Below are 23504 nucleotides of genomic sequence, written 5' to 3' on the forward strand. Positions count from 1 at the left end.
TGCTTCCGCATGAGTTCGATCCCTGCCTGCCCTGGAGGTGACCACATGGCGTGGCAGACCTCTCCTGACCCACCAGCTGCTCCCCTCAGCAGTGTACTTTGTTGATCTGCCTGTTCTGTTCCCCACTCTGTCTCTGGTGAATCCTCTCACTCTCCACATCTCTGGCCTGTACCCCAGTTCTATATGAATAAATAAATAAATCTTAAAAAAATTAAAATAGGGTAATAGATACATCAAGGTTCATAACCTGTTCTCTCTGCTTTTGTGTATAACAGAATATTCCCATAATAAAATTGAAACCAAATAGCATAGGTAACAGGAGAGCACATGCAAACACAGTATAGTATATCTCTGTCAGATACCCCATTTCAGAGAGCAGCTGCCATTAGTTAAAGAACTTAAGCACAGACAGATGTCTGTGGGCTCCATGGCTGAGAAGAGATGATGTCTCTATGTATCACAGCTGACAGCTGATAGGCAGCCAAAGCTGAGAACTGCTCCAAAGCAGCTCTGCTCAAACAGGAATGTGTGTTCAAGTCACCCAGTCCTTTAAGATGCAGATTCTGGCTCAACAGGGCAGCCAGGGGCTTGAGGTTTGGCTTTTTAACCAGATCCCTCACTGTGGTGAGGGATAATTAGAAGATTCTAATTAGAATAACTAGGCTCTAAATCAGTAGTTCTCAAACTATGGCAGGTTTTAGAATCAACAGGAAGTCTCTTAAAACAAGATAGCTGGGCTCCATTCCTAGTAGGTCTAGGACAAAGCCTAGGAATTTTTATTACTAACAAACTCATAATGATGATCTGGGTAGCAAACACTAACAACTATTGTTCTTGATCCTTGCCTCTCTAAGCAGCCTTGGTGTCCTGGGAGTCTCTCAGCACCACCCTAGGAAGCCCTAATCACAATCTTCCTTTAATTAGGTCCCTGTGTGATTTATATGCACATTAAAGCTCAAGAAGACCGGTCTGTTAGAGTGAACTCTAACATTGAAGAGCCCAGGTCTGGGAGGAACCAGGAAACCTGGTTGTCAGTCCTGGATCAATCACTAACTCCCTGTGTAATCTTGTATATTCACATAAAATAAGAAACTGGACTGAGAGGTCCTCTATCTGGGACATACAGTTAAAAGTTGGGGATATTTAGTCTGCAAGAAGTGTCTGCTGTGACTACAGGGCCCACCGCCTGGCTTTTCTCTTATAGATGGCTGGGCTTTCAAGAACAATGTGAACATCCGCAATCACCGGAATCTCCAGGATCGCCTGCAGGCAGCCCGCCTGCTGCTGGACAGGAACCCCCAGTGCCCTGTGGTGGTGGACACTATGAAGAACCAGAGCAGCCAGCTCTATGCAGCACTGCCCAAGAGGCTCTACATACTCCAGGAAGGCAGGATCCTCTACAAGGTGGTGACCAGGGCAGGAGGCCAGGGAAGGCAAGGGCAAAGGGCTTAGATCAGGCAGACCTGGATTCAAATCACTGTCCAGCCATTTCCCAGTTCTTGGCCACAGGCAAGTTCTTTCTCCTCATAGAGCTTCAGTTTCCTCTTCTGCATATTGGGGGTGTTGGTCACCTTCTCACACGGAACTAAATAATGCACTTGAGGGCCCCTTGTATCTAGATTGCAGCTGCATCCTTCTGGTTTGGTTTGAAGCTGAGAGTGAATATTGTTTCCATTTTATATAGAGAGCAAAACAGGAATTGACTTGCCCATGATCACACTGTGCAAGGTTCTAAGTTCCATTCTAAATCTTTTGGATGGGATAAGACAGGAGTGGGAGGATAAGAAGCTGCTAATTTCATAGGTGGGCTTGAACCTAAAGGGGCAGATGTATGTGGCTGGAAGGGAACAAACCCTCCAGTCAGGAACTTGAAAAACCTAATCAGGAATTGATTCCTGGCTTACTTCCTGGTGATTATGTTCCCTTAGGCTCCTAGCCTAGAGAGAGCAGGGAAGCCAGGTCAGTGCAACCTCTGTTCCCTTAACACAAGGGCATAAATTATATAGCTGCTAAAGGTGTTTCCAGCCTTGGTGAGCACAGGAAGTCTGACCATGTGGAAGCTCCTCTGCCCCCCAGTTAAAAATGCAGATGAAACATGCAAAAAGTTGCAGATGAATCTGCAGGGTGCCACAATATAAGGATTCAGGATTCCTTTCCCCTCTGCTAAGACATGGTTCTAACATAGCCTGATTGAGGTAAGCTGGCTGAGTCCCTTCCCGCGGTTAGGCCTGTGCACGTATTGGACACACAAAACCAATGAACAAACACAACACAAAATGAACCCCATCTATGCTAAGTCTGGGGGGATAAGAAGATCCAAACAGTGTCCCAGGTACTATGGGATGCCAGAGTAGACATTAGCAAACTTTCCCAGACCTGACAGTAAATATTTTCAATTTTGTGGTCAATAATCTCTGTTGCAATGATTCACTCCAGCTGTTATAGCACAAAAACAGCCAAGGACAATAGGTAAACGAAAGTATGGGAGGCATCAGGACAGATTCAGCTCTCAAACTATGTTTTTTAACCCCTGGGGAAGGGAAGATTTTTCAGAGGAGATGATAGTTGCTTGGGCCAAACAGAATAAAGAGTCAATCACATGAACATGAGTGAAAGTCACTGCCAAAGTTGGGAAGAGGGTGGGTGGAGACACTGAGGCATTTTAGGGCAGGGTGTGATTGGAGAATCAGGACACTTAGGTTCTTGGGGTCTCATTCTGGATCAAGGAAGCTGGCCTTTGCCTGCAGACAGTGGGATTAAAGAGTTCTGAGCTGGGAAGACGCCTTCTCAGGTCTACAGAAAGATGTCTGTTTATTGGGTGAGGCAGGAATTTGAGGAAGCAAGGACTAGGGATAGTTGGGACTTGAGGAGCAGTGAACTAAGACACGGAATGAGAGGCACAAGTGCTTTGGATGTAGAAGGGGTAGAACTGTTGGAAGGGAGGGAAGATAAAACCAGTGTGAGGGTCTGATCAGGAAGAAAAACTTATTTGTACAGACCCCTTTCTCTTTTAGAAACTAACACTTTACTCTCTGATTTCCCTACGCCTCTGACCTATTCCATGCCCTTTCCCTGGGTGATCAGACCCACCTCATGGCTGCATCTGTCACTGACAAGACTATACTCACAACACCCAGATATATTCACAGACATCTCTAGTCCAGGTCCCTGGCAAATTGGAAATGCCTGATTCATTTTTCTTACAGGGTGGACCTGGTCCTTGGAACTACCGCCCAGAGGAAGTTCGTGCTATTCTGGAAAAGCTCCACAATTAATCCAGACAGATGCCCCAGTTCTAGGTGGACGACAGAGTCTCTCAAAGCTCAGCCTTACCCTCTTGACTTGTGTCATTAGCTGAATCATATGCTCAGATTTTTTTGATTTAAGCATACAATGCTCAGCTAGGGAATGCAGGTCACAACAATCACTTGGGAACTGTAGTTATGAGGAAAATGCAGCAGCAAGAAAGCTGGGGGTTAAAGAATGGACAATTCAAAAAAAGGAGAAGAAAAAAAGAATGTACACTGGCCAAATGCAGAGACCACTCAACAGCCAGCTTCTCAGAGGGGGGATAGTTCTCAGTGTACATCTGACACCAGCTGGCTAGAGATGGCGTCTGTACATTGGGTAAATTCACTTTGACAAGTTTGTCAATTATGAATTAAAAATTTGAGATACCGAACTGGTTTTTAGAACCAAACATGGGGAAAACTCCGTTGTTTAGATAATGATGAAAAATTGGAAGCAAAAGGAGTCAGAGTGGAGAAGACAGTAAAGATGGTGACTCTTTTCTTGCCAAGATGGCTATAAGGAGTCAATTTCCAAGAACTTGCCTCCAATTTTACCATATCAGAGGAATGAACTCACTTTACTGTCTTTGAATACACTTTATAGATATGACTTTGTACTTAGACTCCTCCAACATCTTCACTTACCCAGTCCCTGGGGGTTAAGAAGGAAGGTAGAAACTAGTTTACTCAAAACATTCTAATCCTGACCAAACTGGACAATAAGCACTGCAGAAGCTCATGCCTGGAATGGTCTTTCTGATTTCTTTGCAAGTGTCCTAATGGTGATTTGTGTTAGATTATAGGAAAGTAATGGATAACCATTGGTATTCCTCTGCTTTAACGCTGCTTCTTTTCATATTTGCTTATGATGGCCACAGCCTAAAGTACACACAGCTGTGACTTGATTTGAAAAATGTTTTTAGAAGCCATAAGTTAACACAGAAGGATTAAAATATATCCGGCTATTTGAGATGTCTTCAGTGTGATCTTTACATTTTCTTTTCTAATTTGTGTCAGCCGATTCTTTTATGATAGCCCAATGTGATCTGACCAGCAAAAATACCACATGCTAAAGGACCTCATTTTGTGAAAAGAACACTCAGTCTTTGTGTTACATTGTCAAATGTGCACTTGTCTTGTGAACACCACATAGAGAATTTTCTACATGGGAGTATAACTTCCTTCCCAACATAACATAAAAGAATAGACTTGGGAGATACTTTTCTAACACAAAAACACATAATTCTTGTCTAGTTGCTACCAGATTAATATTGTTAATGTTGCTGTTTTACTCTGAAAAACAGCTATTATTAATGATCTACCAGGCACTGGAACTTTCAGATGTTATCTCGTTTAATCAAATATATCTCAAAGAGATGATTATTATTCCCATTTAGCAGAAGAGGAAGACTCAAAGTAAACTAACTTGTGTACAACCTTAGAACAAGAATGAGCCACGATTCAAACTCCATCTCTAACTTTACAGCCAGGGTCCTGGCTCTGCTCCCTGCTAGCTGTGCGAGTGACTTTGATTATGCCGTTGTGGTAAGTTGAAATATAAAATGGGATAGAAACGCTGCCTACACTGTAGAGAATTCATGAGTAAAGCACTCAGAAATGTGCCTGACTTTGAAGAAATGGCTGTGTGTTGGCTAATTATAATCATTATTGTTCCATAACTTTGTCCTTGGGCTCCTCCTTTTTGAGGGAGTAGGGACTGGGAAGGAGGTAGGACAGTAGGGACACTGAATAAAAAGTCCCCACCCTGCAAAGCAACTGATCAGTCCTGGCACGCACGTGTGAGGTTATCCTGAGGAGTAGCTGTGAAAATGGTGGGACTATAGCTCAGCTGAACTCTGTCCTTCCTAAGTGCCAGCTTCAAACGGAGAGCACATATTAAGACCGTGCTCCCCTGAATCACTTCTCTGAGGGGCCTCCAAGTCATATCTACAAATGCACAGACACTCCCAGTTTTCAAGTAAATGAGGAAGCTAACTGTGCAGACACCTAATGAAAGAGGTGGAGGAAGTGGCAAACTCAAAGATCCAAAGCACACAGGACACACAGCACAACAGTAGCCAGCAGCTGGTGGGCAGGCAGAGGAAAGTCCAAAGGAGGGTACAGAGGAAGCCGAAGGGAGACAACCGAGACAGAAAAAAGATGATGGAAAAACAAAACAAAACCAAAGCCATATAGCCACGTACTTTGATTGAACTTGGCGTGGTTGTTTGAGACAATATGACTGAAAATGTGGGTTAAAGGATGTTGTTTTCAAATATCAGTGGTATCGCAAGTACTATACTGATGATATATTCTCTGCATCCACAATGGACAAAAACAAAGGAAAAGACAGAGGTAACTTAATAGGTTTGTGCCAAAGAGAACACTCAGACAGCCTCTGGAGAGCCCTTCCAGCAATTTGTAAGCCTTTGTGTGTTCCTTACACAAAGAATTGTCAACATTTTAGTGTAGGAATTTAGTAAAAATAAAATCCTCAGCATTTCATTTTATTGAACATGAACACAATTTCATGAAGTCAGTTCCTTCTCCAAATCTCAAATGACTCTAGTATTACATTTGAAACATCTGAAAGTAATCAGGGCTCTCTGTGATCTAGCTGTAATGAACAGTAGATGTGCGTGTGCGTGTGTGTGTATGTGTGTGTGTAGAAAGAGAGAGACTGACTTATGTTAGGAAATTGAGTCACTTATCTATGAAGTATGGCAAGTCCAAAATTGGCAGGGTCAACCAGTGGGCTGGAGACTCAGGGAGGAATTGATGTCATAGTACATGTTGAAGATAATTTGCTGGCAGGATTCTTCTGTGTCCGTGGGAGATCAGTCTTTGTTCTATTAAGGTCTTCAACAGATTGGATGAGGCTATTACAGTATAGACTTATTTAAGGTCCACCAATCTAAACATTAATTTTATACAAAAAATTTCCATATACAAGCATCCAGAATGTTTAAGCAAATATCTGTGCATTGTGTCCCAGTTACATGACACATAAAATTAGCTATCATACATAAATATCATATGTTGAATTGTGTCTTTAAATAAAGACATGCTTAAGTCCTAATACCCAGTAGTGAATACAACTTTCCCTGGAAAGAGGGTCATTGCAGAGGTACTTAGCTCAAATGAGGTCACACTGGAGTTGGGTGGGCCTTTAACTTTCCTTATAAGGAGAGGGCAAGTCCATAGAAACATATATGCAGAGAGAGAAGATGGGAAGACACACAAAGCAAAGGTCATAGGATAACAGAGGCACCTGAGTGACGGTGCCAAGGCTGAGGGAGGCCAGAGGGAGACTGAGGATTGTCAGCAGCACCAGAAGTGAAAACAAAGCCCTGGAAAAGATTCTCCCTTAGAAACTGCAGTATGAATAAACCTGACCAATACCTTGATTTCTGACTTTCAGCTTCAAAAACGGAGAGAATAAATTTCTATTATGTTAAATCAACAAGTCTGTGACCTTATTACTACGGTACGGTATTAAACTGATACAGATTGCATAAACAAAATCCTATGTTCTATTGCCATTTTCTCCTATGCATTTTTTAAAATTAACTTGTTGTAAAGTCAAGTTCACACAGTTTTGTTTGTCTTCAATATTTTAGGATTGATTTTTTAATTTTAATTTTGGAGTATATTAGTTTATTTATGTTTCTAAAGTCAAGTTAGATAATGAAGTATATTCAGAGAAACTTTATTTTTTTTGAATTTGTCACATCCCATATCTTGCCTCTACAAAATATAAAAAATATCAATACCAATTAGAGTTGTCTCTGGGAAGTAAGATTGTATTTCCTATTCTTCTATGAAGTTCATGAATCAGGATACAGTAAAAGAAAAAAATAATTTATCCTACAGGATCAGCTCAAGTTCCATGATCTTAATGAAACCTTCCCATAAGTACTTTCTCTTTTCTGAATTCATACACTGCTCACTATTTCCATTGCCCACTCAGCTCTTTTGCATCAGTCAATAAGTAAATTAAAAAATTAATGCACTGGGGCCTCCCTGGTGGCGCAGCGGGTTAAAGCACAGCCCTGAGAATCTAAAGCTGCTTCCGCATGAGTTCGATTCCCACCTGCCCCGGAGGTGACCACATGGTGTGGCAGACCTCTCCTGACCCACCAGCTGCTCCCCTCAGCAGTGTGCTTCGTCGATCTGCCTGTTCTGCTCCCCACTCTGTCTCTGGTGAAGCCTCTCACCACCCGAGTCTCTGGCCTATACCCCAGTTCTGTATGCACAAATAAATAAATCTTTAAAAAAAATTAATGCACTGGACTTGAAGGGCACCATGTTAGTTACTGTGGAGACACAACATATTATTACTTACGTGTTCATGTGTAGTCAGTCACTTGATTAAGCTATATATTGAAGGGAGAGTTTTTCTTCTATCTTTTATGGTGGTCATAATTACTGACAGATGAAGCAAAACTCCTTTCCTCAAAATATTGATGAGAAAATAAATAAAGACTTAAGCAGACTGATATAAATGCCTTTAATAAAGTATATCAGTATATCAGCGACAAGTTCATGTTTAAATAAATACACTGTTAAAAAGTCATGCAAGAATATTTTGATATTGTTACTAAGGAAGACCTGAGACAGTTATCCCCTCTGCAGAAATACTATGCACAGATGCAAAATGATCAAAGGCTGATGTAATAATGAACCTCAAGTAAGTGGCATGGCCATCATGTACCTGGAGGGGAAGAATTAACACGGATGCTTTTAGCAACAAGCAGTTGGCAAAAGAAAGAGCTTGATACAAGAGTAATATTCTAAATATATAACAATATTCAGGAGAGAATATGGCCACATGTAACAGTACAGTTGTCCTGGTTTAATTAGCCAAGTATCAGTCTTGCTTTAATAAAAACTAGCAGGAGGAGCAAAATATTGTAACTTACATTTTTGGTCAGTTTTTAAAGAGTGTTTTTCTAAGTATTTTTCATGAAAAGAGATTTCCTTTGATGAATGATACCACAGAATATAGCACGCTGAAGCATTACTATACTTTCATGTTTATATAATTTGTCTGAAGAGCAAATTATATTATATCACACAATACCTATTAACCCAATTCCATTCCTCAACATTCAGTTTAGAAAATAATTACAAAGGTAAAGATTGCAGCAGGAGGAATTTGCAAAAGATGTCCTTTGTAGTATTACTTATAATGACAGAGGAAAGAAAAATAAATTAGTTAACATTTGACTATTTTCATTTACTTAATTTTAAAAATATAATTGTAAAGCTTTTGCTATAAGTAAGCTAAAAAAGATAAAGGTTGTTTACACATTACTATTAGAACTATGTGCTGTAAATGACTGCCAACTAGATGATAAGAATAGTTAGAGCTGCTGAGGCAGAATAATAATATTATGGGTAATTCTCAGTCTGCCATTCCCCCTTATGTTTTCCAAAAGTTCTATCATGCTCAGGGAGCTCTGAAACAAAACACTCAACACAGGTTTACTAATCATAACTCATCAGTAAAGATGGGAGAAAACAGGTAGATGGAACTCAGTTTAATTAACAATTTTCCTGGTCTAGATAGCCTCCCCCGTCACTGGCAAATTTGAGTGGTAGAGAAGAGAACTTATTTCCTACAGAATCCTTTAAAATACTAATTTCATAGCAGCTCGCAGCAAGTTGTGAATAAGGGAGGAGTGGACAAACTACTGCTTTAACCCTCACTTAGAAAAATTTTAAATAACAAACACTACAACCAAAAGACACACGTTTTCAGTTGTTTTACTCTTTTGTTTGTCTAATATGGGGGCCTAAGGGCCTATGAGCTAGCAGGAACAGAGAGAAATCGCTGATGAGGCAGCAGCTTCCTCATCACAGGCATTCCACTCCACTTGACAATCAAAGCCCAATGGGATGTTGTCGAAAAATACTGATTTTCTTTCTGCCTCATCTCTCTTTGATTTATTTGTTGCTGATCCTATGCTCCAGTTCCTCTTATCTGAATCTCGCTTGTCCTTTCATGCTTAAATGAACACCCAATTTTGGCAACCATCTTAGATTTTTATTCTAGAAGGCTCACAGAATCAAGTGAAAGAAAACAAAGCAAATAAACCCTTCAACAAAAATGAACAGAATAAAAAACAAATAAGTGAAATGTTTTATCCTGCTGTCATTCTATGGTAGATGAGAGCCTAATTTATGAATACTACATTTAGATTATAATATTATTGAGAATATCTCTATTATGTACATAACCTATAATATTGGCTGTATTTACTAACTTTACGACTACGGGCAAAGGTTCAAATTTTAAATATGCTTGCTGATTAAAGATAATGTTTACCTCTACAAAGTATATTTACTTACTAAAATTTCTTCATTTTGAAGCTGCCCATCTGTGTGTACTAGATCTAAAACACAAATTTAACAGAAAAGAATTAAAGCTCAAAATACATAAGGATAGTTACTGAAATTTATGTTTAGCCAAACATGGTATCTGGCAAACTATGGTTAAGACCAGATTGAAAGAATTTTCAATGGGGATTAGAATTCAAGAAAAAAGAGCTATTTGATATAAAATGTATGAAAGACAAACTATCAGCTATAAAATATCTTTAGTAAATATAAACAGTAAGAAATACAAATGTAAACTAAGGTAACTGAATTTAAAGTAATAATTGATGAAATGTAATCCTTCTAAGGATAAAGCTACTAACAGTAACTGAAGGACTGAAAGGGACCATCCCCAAGCCCACAGGTAGTAATAGCTGTTTCTCACAATGAATTTTTACCATGGTGCTGTATTTTGCTGCCCATGAATTGATCTTAGAAAACCTTTATATAATTTTAGGAGAGATTAAGAATTTCATTACAAGTTAATCATATCATTCTTTTGGAAAGATGAAATGCTTAATTTATATATTAGCTGTCATTTTTTAGAAATTAATTTTTCAAGATAATTAACTTATTCTGTTTTCAATTCCATGTCTTACTTTCTCTACTATACCTGGTCTCTGAGTCTCATATCCAGTGAGACTGAGTATTAATCTAGGAACACTAGTGTTCCTAGGTGTCTCTAAGGGGTGATTTGTGGGAGAACAGTCACTTAGCATTGTGGGCCTTAGGAAAAGGTACATTGAGTTCAACCACTCTGCATATAAATGTTCAACTAATCACTCTTGTTTTCTGGCTCATATCTTACCCACATTTTCACATTAATTTTTGCCTTCAAATTTTAGGCGTTCCTGGGCTCTGATGGGTAAACTGGCTTGCTTCTCAGTAAAATTCTCCTTGACAGGCATTTAGGTTGTAACCTACTCCATCCATCTATAGAATTTACTAGTCTTCCATATGCCTTCTCTCTTCCATAATATATATTGATGTCTCATATCTATCTCTGAACTTTGTTTTGGACTCTTGGTTTCTTACTTGTTTTTATTCATTTATTTTGTCTACCTTTTTCATTCCTTTGCTATTATTCATGGTGGGAGGAAAAAGAGAGAGACACATAAAGGCAATATGCTGTGTTTAGAGTTTGCCATAAGATAAGTGACATATATAAATACTATCATTGCTGCTGACATATATAAATACTATCATTAATTGGCAAGGAAGGAAAGAAGGTGAAAAAATAAGATGTACTGTTTGTCTACCATGTACCAGATACTTTGTTCACAGAAATCTTAAAACGTTAGGTACAATCTCCATTTTTTTCAGATAAGGATTCTGAAGCTCAGCAAAATTAAGTAACATTTTAACAATTACATAATCAATAAGTGAAGAAGCAGAATTGGATTCAAACTTAAGATTTTTCTAGACTACAAATATGTCACAAGAATCACTGAGATTTCATCCAAATGCAGCCTGATTAGAAATATAGAGTCAAAGTTCAATTCTTTTTTCTCTCATGCTTACAATAGCATTGATAAAAACAAGCACATACCTCTTTCAATCCATTGCTCAAAATCTACAGGCTCTTTAGATGTGCTCTTTTCAATCTTCAAGGTCCGCACTGACATTGTAAATAAGCAAAATAAAGTGTTAATTACCTACCTAATTCTACATCACTATAGTTTCTAGATTCCTTTTTCCCTCTGCTGAAACTGAGAGACTGATGGGATTGTACAACATACTGGCATTAAGAATATCATATTCTAACAATCACTCTGTTTTTTCGTAAGTTCCTATGGTAAATGCAGTCTTGTGAAGCTGTAACTTACAAATGATAGCAAGCATACAACTCAGAGCTAGTAGAATTGCAAATAATACTGTTAATATTAGCAATCCTGGTCACAAATTTTTTTTTCACTATTTATTTATTTATACAGAACTGGGGTACAGGTCAGAGGTACAGGGGTGGTGAGAGGATTCACCAGAGACAGAGTGGGGAGCAGAACAGGCAGATTGATGAAGTACACTGCTGAGGGGAGCAGCGGGTGAGAAAAGAGAGGTCTGCTGCACCATGTGGGTCACCTTCAGGGCGGGGATCAAACTTGCACTGAAGTGGCTGCGGCTCACTGCAGTGCTGCGTCCTAACCCATTGTACCACCAGGGAGGGCCCTGGTCACATCTTCTTTATGAAGATGAGCAAACCTTGAATCAGGCATATTTATTCATTTATACTTCGCGACAATATTATGAGAAAAGTATTATTAACCCACTTTACTGATGGGGAAGCAAATTCAGAGAAATCAAGCAACTTAGATAAGTTAGGGAAAGTGTTCAATGATACAGAACTGGCATTTAAATTCTAGGTCTGTCTGACTTCAAGGCCTCTACAATTAATGACAGAAGAGAGACATTTTTTTTCCATTACCCCTAAGCCAGGTCCCACCCCCACAAATCTACTCTTTCTCTGTTTTGTGTCCCAGGGAAGAGACCATCAGGTTGCATCACCTGGACTCACTTGCCCACTGGCTCCTGGTCAGATCTGACAAATGGGAGGCACCAGGAGGAAATTGGAGGGCTGTGGGGGAAGTGAGATCCGGTTGTTTTTAATCCACTCCCTTCCTGCCTCAGCACCATGTCTTTGACAGTGGTTTTGTCCCTTCCTGATTATAGCTCCTGCCAGCCAGGCCCTTATCCACAGGTTCCAGCTCTCACCCAGCTATTCCAGTAACACAATTTCCTTCCCTTGCTCCAGTGGTGGTAAGAGCTTCACAAAGTTGCCAGTTTCTGGGTCTTTAACCAGGGTTTATACCATTTACTCAAACTATAATTTTGTAAGTAGTCCCATTAACCATGTCTCTTTATTTGAACCAACTCGAATATATTCTATTTCCTGACATGATTCTGTCTGATACTTTAAGGAATATAGTACAGGATTAGAAAAATGTACCATTGGGAGATTCTTCTCCTAAATCCCTAAGACAGCACCATTATTAGTAGAAAAATCAAAACCATCCAGTGCAAATAATCAGGGTTATCAGAATTTCATAAAGAATTTAACAGAGAATCTCAAGTCAAATGAATCTAGAATAAAGATGTCAAAGAACCAAGCTTTCTGGCAAGCTGGCGTCTTGGAGCCTTTTGCCATAGGCTTTCACACAATAAACTGCAAGGAAATTATGTGCTTTGGAAGGGTTTCAAAAGTGCACTTTCAGAAATCTAATTGTGCTCAAGGCAGTTAACCCATACGACCCAACTTCCCACCCCTGCAGTAAAACTGGATTCCATGCTGTAAAGAAAAATTAGTGGTTTGCCAAAAGTTTACATACATGCCCTCTTCTTACCAAAGTAACTTTGGATTACAAGCCTTTCAATCCTTACATGTTTGTGAAAACAAATAATGAACTCCTGGGGGAACATTCCTGTGGTGGTCCAAAATGTTTCTGGATTCCTATTGTTAATTTTAAAGAAAAAGAGAAAGATAAAGCCCAATAAAAACATTTAATCATGACACTCTAGTGAATAAGTATTTAAAACAATAAATAGCCACTGAACCCTTGTAATCTCATTCTGTCCATTCTGGCTCTAATTTCTTCTCTCTAATTTCTCCACTATTACTACCAAATATACATTTTTAAGATACAGAATTGATTTCATTCTTGTCTAAAAGCCTTCAAAAGCCCCTTATTGCCTATAAATCTGAACTTCTTAGATGGCATTTTACAACCCTGTACACTCTGGTTCCATCCTGAAAGTATATCATTTCCTTTCACAATATCATCTCCCATTACTGTAGCTACATTTGGCCAATTAAAATTCCTCAAACACGTCATACACACTCATGTACCAGGGCCTTAGTTCATGAGATTCTCTTGACCTAAAAAGTCCTTCCTTCTTCCCTTGCAAGCATTTGTTCACTTTTTTGGTCCCATCTTTCTAATCCCAACAAACCAGAATCACTTCCTCCCTCTTTTGCACTGGCCTCACACTCAGCAGCTATTTTTACTTTGGCATTTACCTCTCATGTTTTTATGGCTCCTGTTAGACACTGAGATTTTAAGTCCAGCCTCTATCTATCTCTTCCACAACTTTATATCCAACAACTAGCAGATACATAATAGATGTGTGTTGAAAACAATTTTTAAGTATTCAATTTTGTCATATATATATAAAATAGAGTATAAAACTTTATACTATTATGATTACTGCAGGAGAAATCATTTTTGTTTAAATATGTAAGCTTTCTGTGTTAGCAGATAAAGTCTGTCAACAGTATAACATCTTACTTGTACATTTAGTAAGTTTTGATAAATGTGGATGCTTATGTAGCAAACATCTAAGATAACCATACCCCAAACAAAATACAGAATCATCATTCCAGAAACTTCCTTATATTTACTTCAAGGCAATCTCTATCTCCTTTAGATAACCACTACTCTGATTTCTATCATCACAGATATGCCATAATTTGTTTATTGGTATAATATCTGTTTTATTTTGTATTGAATCTTTGGATTGCTTCTAATTTTTTACTATGAAGAGAAAGCTGCAATAAATATTCTTGTACAAGTGTTTTTGTGGACTTTCATTTTTCTTGAGTAATTACTAGGAGTGGAACTACTGGGTCATATAAGGTCAGAAGTATGTTTATAAGAAGTTGTCAGATTTCCAAAGATTTTATATTCCTGTCAGCATTGTGAGTTCTAATTGCTCCACATCCTTATCAGCATTTGCTGCTGTTAGTCTTCAATTTTAGCCATTCTAGGGGATGTGAAATGTGTCTAATAATGATGTTAACTTTTATTTCCTTGATTATAAGTGACTCTAGGCAATTTTTTCATGTGCCTTTTGAGGAGTCATGTTTACTTCTTCTATTCAAAGTATTCCATCCCTTTTTATTACATTATTTGTACTTTTACTAGCTATGTTTTTGGAGTACTTTGCTGAATATGCATACTGTAAATATTCTCCCATTCTGTTGTTTGCCTTTCCATTTTTTCAAGATTTATTTATTTATGCATATAAGAACTGGGGTGTAGGCCAGAGATGGGGGAAATAAGGGGATTCACCAGAGACAAGAGTGGGGAGCAGAACAGGCTGACTGACTGAAATACACTGCTGAGGGGAGCAGTGGATAAGACAGGAGAGGTCTGCCACACCGTGTGGGTTAGCTTCCTGGCTGGCCAGGGATCAAACTGGTGCTGTAGTGGCTGGCAGTAGCTTGATAGCACTGAAACTTTAACCTCATCACCAGAGAGGCCCTGCCTTTCCATTTTCTTTATTGTGTGTGTGTTTTTTTTAATCTTTATTGTGTTTTTTAATGTGTAGTTTTATTACTGGTAAAGTCCAATTATATTACCTTTTTCATGCTTACTTTTTTTTATACATTTTTTATGCTTAGTAGTTTTTGTGTTCTCCCTAAGAAATCTTTGTTCATCCCATAGTCACAGTGTATTTTACAGTGTTTTCTTCAGAAACATAAATCTTTTAGTTCTGTCACAGCAGACCTCTCCTATCTTGACTGCTAACTCTCATACAATATTTTTCAACAAATCTGCCTTTTCTGTTCTCCAAAGTAAATAAATAAGTAAATACATAAATACATAAATATTTTAGTTCCGAATTGAGTTCTAGGTCCACCTTGATGAACCAAACACTTTAGGTGTTCATTATGAAAGTAGGAGTCAAGATTTATTTTTATCCATATGGTTTTTCAGTTGTTCCAGCACCAAATGTTAAAAGAGTTGCCTTGACAGTTTTTTTTTTTTCCTTCTAAAAGTCATGGACTGTATTTGGGTAGATCTATTTCTGCCTCCTCCATTTTACTCCATTGAACTGTTTCTGTACCCTTAGCTTTTTGTGGAAAATTAACTGACCTAATATATATAAGGTTCTATTTCTGGGCACTGTTTTGATTACTATATATTTATTTTAAATCTTGAAGGCAGATAATGTAGTAAATGCTCCAACTTCTTTTTTTAGGATTTTTTTTTAATTAGATGAAGTCTTTGCATTTTTAATTCTTTGTTGTTTTTTGGTTTTGTTTTGTTTATTTACTTATGTATACAAGAACTGGAGTATAGTCCAGAGGTGTGGGAGGTGGGGTGAGAGGCTTTGAAAGAGACAGAGTGGGGAGCAGAACAGACAGATTGACGAAGTACACTGCTGAGGGCAGTGGGCGGGTCAGGAGAGGTCTGCTGTGCCATGTGGGTCACCTCTGGGGATGGGGATCTAACTAGTGCTGCAGTGGCTGTGGCTAGCTAGCAGTGCTTGGCTTTAACCCGCTGCACTACCAGGAAGCACCCTATCATTTTATTTTCAATCTATTGATGACTTCATATTTTAAATGCATTTCTTATAAACAGCATCTATTTCAATCTTTCATTTTTTCCCAGTATACCACTGTGATATGAGTAAAGTGTTTAGACTTTTGGCATGGTTTGGTTTAAGTCTACCAACTTGCTACTCATTTTCTATTTGCGTATCTTATCTATTTCTTCTTTATTTACTTCTCCTTTCCTATCTTCTACTTTTGAATATGTTTTTTAAAATTAAAATTTCATTTACTTCCTGTTGACTAGTTAGCTATTCTTCCCTGCCAGTGGGTATTCTCAAGGTTATAAGAACTTCAAGATAATCAATTTACAGTGTTTTAATATATTTTACATCTACACATGTAATAAATCACACAATACAACATGTTTTCTCCCATTAAGTACTCAGTTGCCTTTAAAAAATATTAAGAGTCTGTATTTACCAAAACGTTTAACATTTCTTCCTGTAGGTTTGAATTTCCATCTCTATTATACGACTTCAACTTATAGAACTCTCTTGAGTGTCTCTTATAACACAGGTCTAGTTGTAATGAATAAAATGTCTTTATTCTATCCTTATATTTGAAAGATATTTTAGCTAGATAGAAATTCTGAATAAATATTAAATACCATTGTCACCTGGCTTCTACTGTCTGTGACATAAAGTCAACTGTCGCTAATACCACCATTTTCCTGTATATAATGTCTTTCTTTGCTGTTGTTTAAAATTTTTTATGTTTCAACAATTTACTATGATGTAGTCTCTTTGTATTTATCCTACTTGGCAGCAACTGGGTTTCCTGGATCTGTAAATTGATTTGTTTTAATAAATTGGGAGAAATTCAGCCAAAAAAGTAGAAACAATCCAGACATCTATCTGGATAATGATAAATAAAATGTGCTATATCCATACAATGAGATATTATTTGGCAATAAAAGTAATAAAGCACTGCTATGGGCTACAACACAGATGAATCTTGAAAACATGTATGTTAAAGAAATAAGATGCAAAGATCACATATGTATGATTTCATTTATGTGAAAAGTCCCAATAAGCAAATCTATATTGAAAGAAAGTAGATTAGTGCTTAAATAGGCTTGTGGGGAAGGGAAAACACAGGGTGACTTGAAGGAGAGCAAGATTTCTTTTGGGGGTGATTCAATATTTTAAAACTAGTTGTGGAGGTGCTTAAACTTGAACACAAAGAACCACAAAATTTGTATTACACTTGGCTTTGCCTTCAGTAGTTAAAGCTAATACTTGACCTTTTTAGACTTTTCTTTCCACAAGTCTAAAATGAAAAGCTGCAATAAGATGAACTCAAAAGTCTTTCAACCTCTAAAGTTATATAGTTCTGTAAGTCAAACTCTGGTCATTGTACAGATACCAAGAAAGACGACTAAAGAGAGTGATAACAGGCCCTCCCTGTGGTGCAAGGGGTTAAAGCACAGCACTATGTAGCATATGCAGCTACTGCAGCACAAGTTTGATCCCCAGGGAAGTAATCCACATGGTACTGCAGACCTCTCCTGTCCTGCCTGCTGCTCCCATCAGCAGTTTACTTCCATCAATCTGCTGATTCTGTTCCCTACTCTGTCTTTGGTGAATGTTCTCACCCCCACACCTCTGGTCTGTACCCCAGTTCTTGCAAGTATAAATAAATAAATATTTAAAAAAGGTTTATTAGGAGAAAAAAAAGAGCGATAACATAGCCAGGACTATTTTAAAAAGGTATCCTCACATTGAATACTTTTTACTGGAATTTAAAAGCCTGAGAATGATATTTACCTGTACCCAGAAAAAGCTGTAGCATACTGAAGAGTAAATATTGGAAAGACATCAAGAAGCTGGGAACCAAGAGATGAAGGCAGATAAAAGAAAGTGAAGCAGAGATCAGCAAAGGTCTTACTTAGGATAGTAAGGAAGTTACAATGTTTACATACCTATTTTCCAAGAAAAGTTTGGACTACAACCATAACCAGATATTACAAAGTGTGTACCACCACAAAGTGAGGTAACTGAGGCTTTGCTTTGTTAAACCACTTTTTAAATATAGGTCAGTTTAAGAATTATAAAGAAAATGATCAAAAATCTAGATGTATACTGAATTAGCTACAGGAATGATACCAAAGGTGTATACTGTCAAGTAATCTAGTTCACTAAACTTTTATTAAGCTAAGTTTCATAGTGCTAGTTGTGAAACTCACAGTCCCTTAGACTCAGGGCTAACATTAAAACTTTAAGAAAGAAAGAATAGCTCTTACCCATCAATCATATTTTCAGGTGGATGTTTTTCATCACTTGATGTAGCTAAAATCACCTCAGTTCCTTCTGAGCTCAAACAGAGATCTGTGTTTCTCATCTTTAGGCACTTAACCTGCAAACAAAACAACAACAAATCAGTAACAACATGAACTACTTCTCTAAACTCTGAGAAAAGAAAAAGAAAGCCTGTTGCCTAGCACACTGCCTAACAACCAAGCTATTAGCAAGTGGTAGAGACTCTAACATGTTTATTTACTTAAGTAAACTCCTGCTCTCTCCCAGGGACTACCTGTAAAATCTAATTATTTTCTCTGCTTTATTGCACAAAAGAATAAGCTATGTTTCATAGTACTTACTAGTCAGGGGTTTAGTGACCTAATATTAAAACTTTAAGAAAGAAAGAATACTCTAGCTGACATAATTTTTTGACTTCTAAAATGAAAGCCTTCAATAATTATATGGAAACAGTTAACAAGCTAATGTGTAAAATTTTTAGAAATTATAGTTCATTTTTTAAAACACAAAAATCTGTCGTGTGAAAGCAGATGTTTTGTGACTGTCTAACAATATACTTATCAATTGAAGCAGCAAACAATGTTATTATACTTTAAAAGATACTACTTTTAAGACTTGTCAAATACAAGTGAAGTAACCTTTCATTTTTGAATTTTTAATCAATAAAACTATTAGGTCATGGGCTTAAAGACATTTTTGTTGTAGTTATAATGTCTTACTTTTAATAAGTGTCCTGAAAAGATAGTGTTAAGTTTTACTAAGAGCAATGCCAGGTAAGACAAAAAGAAAGTAAGAAAAGATTCTATCAGCTCTCACCCTCCTTGATCCGGTGGTGGTGACGGGCATAAACCACTATATAGATGCAGAGTGACTGAGAAAGCTGTACTTACAATGAAAAGTGTTTAGAAAAGGGAGGAAGTCTTATATCCTTCACACTCCTGGCTCAGCCTAATTTAAAAAACTTTTAAGAAGACTATTTCAAACAGACAACAAAAGTTTGGAGAACATATTAAATGTGTCCAGAATTAATAAATGTAAAAGTTTTGCCTGTCTACTTCAAAAGATTTTTTTCGAGATGTTTGTTAAGCTCACTAGCCCCATTTCTTCCTTTGTTCAGAGGTAACAGAATAGCTATTAGATGAGTGTGCCTCCTAACTATATCACTCAATTCTGGCCATGTGTAGATATTAAAAATATGTACTGTTCTTTTAAAACTTGGATGGTTTTGCGATGTCTAAATCCTTGTTACTAGATTTTTTTCATTCAATATTATGTTTTCAAGATTTTATCATGTTAATATATATGTCAATTTTTATTCATTTTAACAGCTGTTATTTCTCCATCCCTTTAATAATGGGCATTTAGGTCTGTTTCCAATTTTTTACTACTATGAACAAAATTGCCATGCACATCTTTGTAGATATACTTTATGTACTTGTGGGGGGAAATCTTTATGACAAAATAATCTTTTCCTTTATAAAACTATAGAGTCTCAGAATTTGCCTATCTTCCTCTCAATAATTGATAAATCTAAATTATAATAGTTTAAATTACCATCAGCAATATATGAGGTTTTCTGTTTCCTCATAAGCTCATCAACTGGTATTAGATATTTTGACTTCAATTTGATTGATATGAAATAGTATTTCAATAACTTTCCAATTTGTATTTTTATAATTACTAGTTAGTTGAATACCATTTTATGTTTACATATCAAACAGGTTTTCTCATCCTTTGCCCATTTTTCTATTGGCCATATTTTTCCCCCTTTTCTTTCTGACTGGTAGGAACTTTTAAAATAAAATATTCTGAATATAAATTCTTTTTGCATGTGTTTCAAATATCTTCTCCCACAGTGTGGTTTAATTTTTGCTTTTGACACTATTTATGGGTTTTTTTGTTTTGTGCAAGAGTTCTCCCCCTTTTCATTTTTGTCACTGAACCATGTGACATACAACGATCAACACAAATTATAAGTCTATAGATGAATAAGTTTTCATAAAATAACCAGATCCTGGTAACCATCAACCAGATAATCACTGCCCAAGTAAAGAAACAGAACATTACTAGCACTTGAGAATTCATTATGCTCCTCCCAAGTATATTTCAACAGAACTTCATAGCTACCCCATGGACTAAAGACAGAAATGTGGGCTGGCCAACAGGAAGCATTTTAGGTAGACATTTATAATTTTTAATAGCTATACTCAAAGAATGATCACTAACAGAAAAAAATGAAGTATATAAGGACTCTTATCCTTATTCAACATTTTTGTAAATTATACAGGGAAAGTATACTTACTATTTTGCAATCAACACAAAGCTAGATAGTGAGAGAATGAGCACACTAAAAGAGCTGAGCAAACTAAGAAACACAGGGTGCAGTGAGCAAGGTATTTAATAAGGAATAACAATATCTTGTGCAGTCTATACTTACACTTTAAAAATCAATCACATAAAGATTGAGTTACATTAGTAAGTGGGCAAATTAGAGCTTGTGCACTGAATCCAGCTTGCCTCTTATTTCTATACGCCCCATAAGCTGTGACTGCTTTTTATGTTATAAAATAACATAAACAGATTTTATGTTATAAAATTTGGGCCCTCTCTGGTGGCACAACAGGTTAAAGGGCAGCGATATGAAGCTAGCAGCAGCCACTTCAACACAAGTTCGATCCCTAGCTGGCTAGAAAGGTGACCCACAAGGTGCAGCAGACCTCTCCTGACCCACCTGCTGCTCTCCTCAGCAGTGTTACTTCATCAATCTGCCTGTTCAGCTTCCTACTCTGTCTCTGGTGAATCCTCTCACTGTCTCTGCACCTCTGGCCTGTGCCCTAGTTCTGTATGCATAAATAAAATAAATCTTTTAAAAAATTGAGAGAATTTGTAACACAAATATGAAATTCACACTTCAATATCCATGAATATTTTTATTGTAAATGGTCATGCATTTATTTATATGTTGTCTTTGGCTAGTTTCGTGCTATAGAGATTTGAGTAGCTCTCACGAAGCCTAAAATAATTATTTGGTCCTTTACAGATAATTTGCCAATGCTTGATCTAGATAGTGTAAAATGTACATATTTGGTTAATTATAAAGTATTATAAAGATCTCAGAGAGTTTGAGGAGCTACATTTCATCAAAATTTTTGAAAACCAGGAAAGGGCAGGTACAGTGCTAATAATAAAAGATGACTACAACCTGTAACAAAGGTGGTGATTAAGACTTGGTTTTGCCTTGAAGCTCAGAGACAAGGAAGATAGACAAGCATAACACAATGTTATGTGCTAATAGTGTGAGCCACATTCAGAATACTTGCTCAGTTCTGGGTAGTTCTGGGTAGCATATTTTAATCAGGCTTGACTATTGTTCACAAGCAAGGAGAGATCATGATCACATATCAACTGTTACATGGAGGAAGTTGAGAGTATAACAGGTAAATTATTTTGAGACAATTGAGAGAAATCTGACAATTTTTAGCATCTCATTTAAAAATATTTTTTAAATCAAATGATTTGTGACACAAATATGAAATTCACAATCCTGTGCCCATGGATTTAGAAATGGAAATATTTCCATAGAATGGAAGGATTAGAATTTTTCTTTTACAATGTTAGAAGAGGAAGAGCTAGTAGACTCCACATATAAATCTTAAGGAAGACATCATAAACACAAGACCTAGCAATCTAAATCTTTTCTACCTCTGAAAGTATCCAAGACTATGTGACAGAGTAGTGAGGAAGCTAAAGAAAGGATTACTTTTAAACAGACTCAAATTCTGCAAAAAGTAGCATGGGAACTGATAATGAAGGCTCTGGTAAGCCAGGTTAAAGACAATAAGCTTTATGGCTTCAGCCTCTTGTCCACTGGTTTTCAACTGGACAGGAGGTACTTAGCCACACAGAGAATAACAGACAGTGTTTGGAGAGGTGGGGCTGTCACAGGTCAGCCCATCATCACAGGACATGTACAAGTAATTATCTGGCCCTAAATATAGAGTAATGCAGAAGTGGCAAAATGCTCTGATGATTTATTTGGGGGTGGAAATGTGTGGGTTGTAGACTTAGTGAACTTACTTTAAAAATGAGTTATATTTTAGGGAACTGTATCTACCACTGATGTAAAATAAGGAACAACATATACTCCAAATGTTCAGTTCTTCACATTTTTATCATCTAAGTTGTCTGAGGAAGTAAACATACTTTAACACAAAACTAATTTCATTATCACCTGTTTCCTGTGTTGAAAAAAATTGTGTAAGAAGAAATGGTTAAAGTTGGATCCTTCTTAAGATTCTTTGGCTATGGTTAAAGAGCAGAGGCAACCAATCCCCTCCCTGCTTACCCCCCCAAATGGAATTACTCAGCATGTTGTTTCCACAACTCCAAAGTGCAGGTTTGCACCCCACTCTTTTGCATATAATTCACTATCTCCTCAGGACGTCAGTTATCAAAAATGAATACTCTGGTGTGCCAGCCTTTTTCATTTTTTAAAAAAGATTTATTTATTTTTGCACACAGAACTGGGGTACAGACCAGAGGTGCAGGGGTGGTGAGAGGCTTCACTAGAGACAGAGTGGGGAGAAGAACAGGCAGATCGATTAAAATACACTGCTGAGGGGAGCAGTGGGCTGGTCAGGACAGGTCTGATGTGCCAAGCTGGCCCGGGATAGAACTGGTGCAGAAGTGGCTGCTGCTGGCTTCCTATTGCCCTGCTTTAACCCCATGCGTTTTGCCACCGTGAGGTGGGCCAGCCTTTGTTTTTTTTGAAAGACCCCTGACTAGACATCTCCCTAAGCCTCAGGTCCCTTTCTGGTCCTTCCTCAGAAACCTGTTCCTGTCAAGTCCTCAATTCACTTCCTCCTTCCCAGGCTCAGCACCCCCCAACCCGACCCCCCCCCCCCCTGCATTTTGGTACTTCCACAACGGATTCCTCAAATCCTCTGCCCTCACCGCATCCTTTGGGAACTTTTGTGTGAGTCAGCGTTCAGTCAATGCTGTCTTCTATACCTTGGCATCTCTAGAAAGGCAAATCAGCCCTGACACCCCTTCTCACCTCCACCTCCCATCTTTTCCTCAGTCCAGGCCATTTTAATTCAGAGACTTCTGGAGGCCTCGCCCCAAATTATATAAAATGTTTAAATGAGGCCACATTAAATACAATTCGTAACTGAGTTACTTTGTAATTGACAGGTTCCATTAATTTCGGCTTTCAACTGTTTTCACTGGGCGGGGCTAGTCAAA

General features: G+C 37.7%; 2 protein-coding genes across 7 annotated transcripts in view; one reads left to right on the forward strand and one right to left on the reverse strand.

Annotated features, from left to right (window-relative positions):
- DIO1 (deiodinase, iodothyronine, type I) overlaps positions 1-3275 on the forward strand; it is an 11364-nt gene extending 8089 nt beyond the window's left edge. The window contains exons 3-4 of the mRNA XM_004679028.1: positions 1205-1404; positions 3207-3275. Coding sequence (XP_004679085.2) covers positions 1205-1404; positions 3207-3275 — 269 coding nt within the window. The remainder of the gene's footprint in view (positions 1-1204; positions 1405-3206) is intronic.
- A 4494-nt stretch (positions 3276-7769) lies between these two features.
- The window catches only part of HSPB11 (heat shock protein family B (small), member 11), a 16598-nt gene continuing 863 nt past the window's right edge, over positions 7770-23504 (reverse strand). For 4 of the 6 annotated variants that reach the window (XM_012722017.1, XM_012722016.1, XM_004679029.2 and 1 more), the window contains exons 2-6: positions 18245-18357; positions 13010-13116; positions 11221-11289; positions 9645-9688; positions 7770-8004 (exon numbers count right to left, since the gene is read on the reverse strand). In XM_012722017.1, the coding sequence (XP_012577471.1) occupies positions 7891-8004; positions 9645-9688; positions 11221-11289; positions 13010-13116; positions 18245-18342 (432 nt within the window). In that variant the 5' untranslated portion in view covers positions 18343-18357 and the 3' untranslated portion in view covers positions 7770-7890. Of the gene's footprint in view, positions 8005-9644; positions 9689-11220; positions 11290-13009; positions 13117-18244; positions 18358-20991; positions 21035-23316; positions 23499-23504 lie in introns of those variants that run through there. The other 2 variants (XM_012722018.1, XM_012722019.1) reach the window with 2 other exon arrangements.

Source organism: Condylura cristata, unplaced genomic scaffold (genome assembly GCF_000260355.1).
Source record: "Condylura cristata isolate star-nosed mole 26May11 unplaced genomic scaffold, ConCri1.0 scaffold00008, whole genome shotgun sequence".
In the NCBI taxonomy this organism is placed as follows: Eukaryota; Metazoa; Chordata; class Mammalia; order Eulipotyphla; family Talpidae; genus Condylura; species Condylura cristata.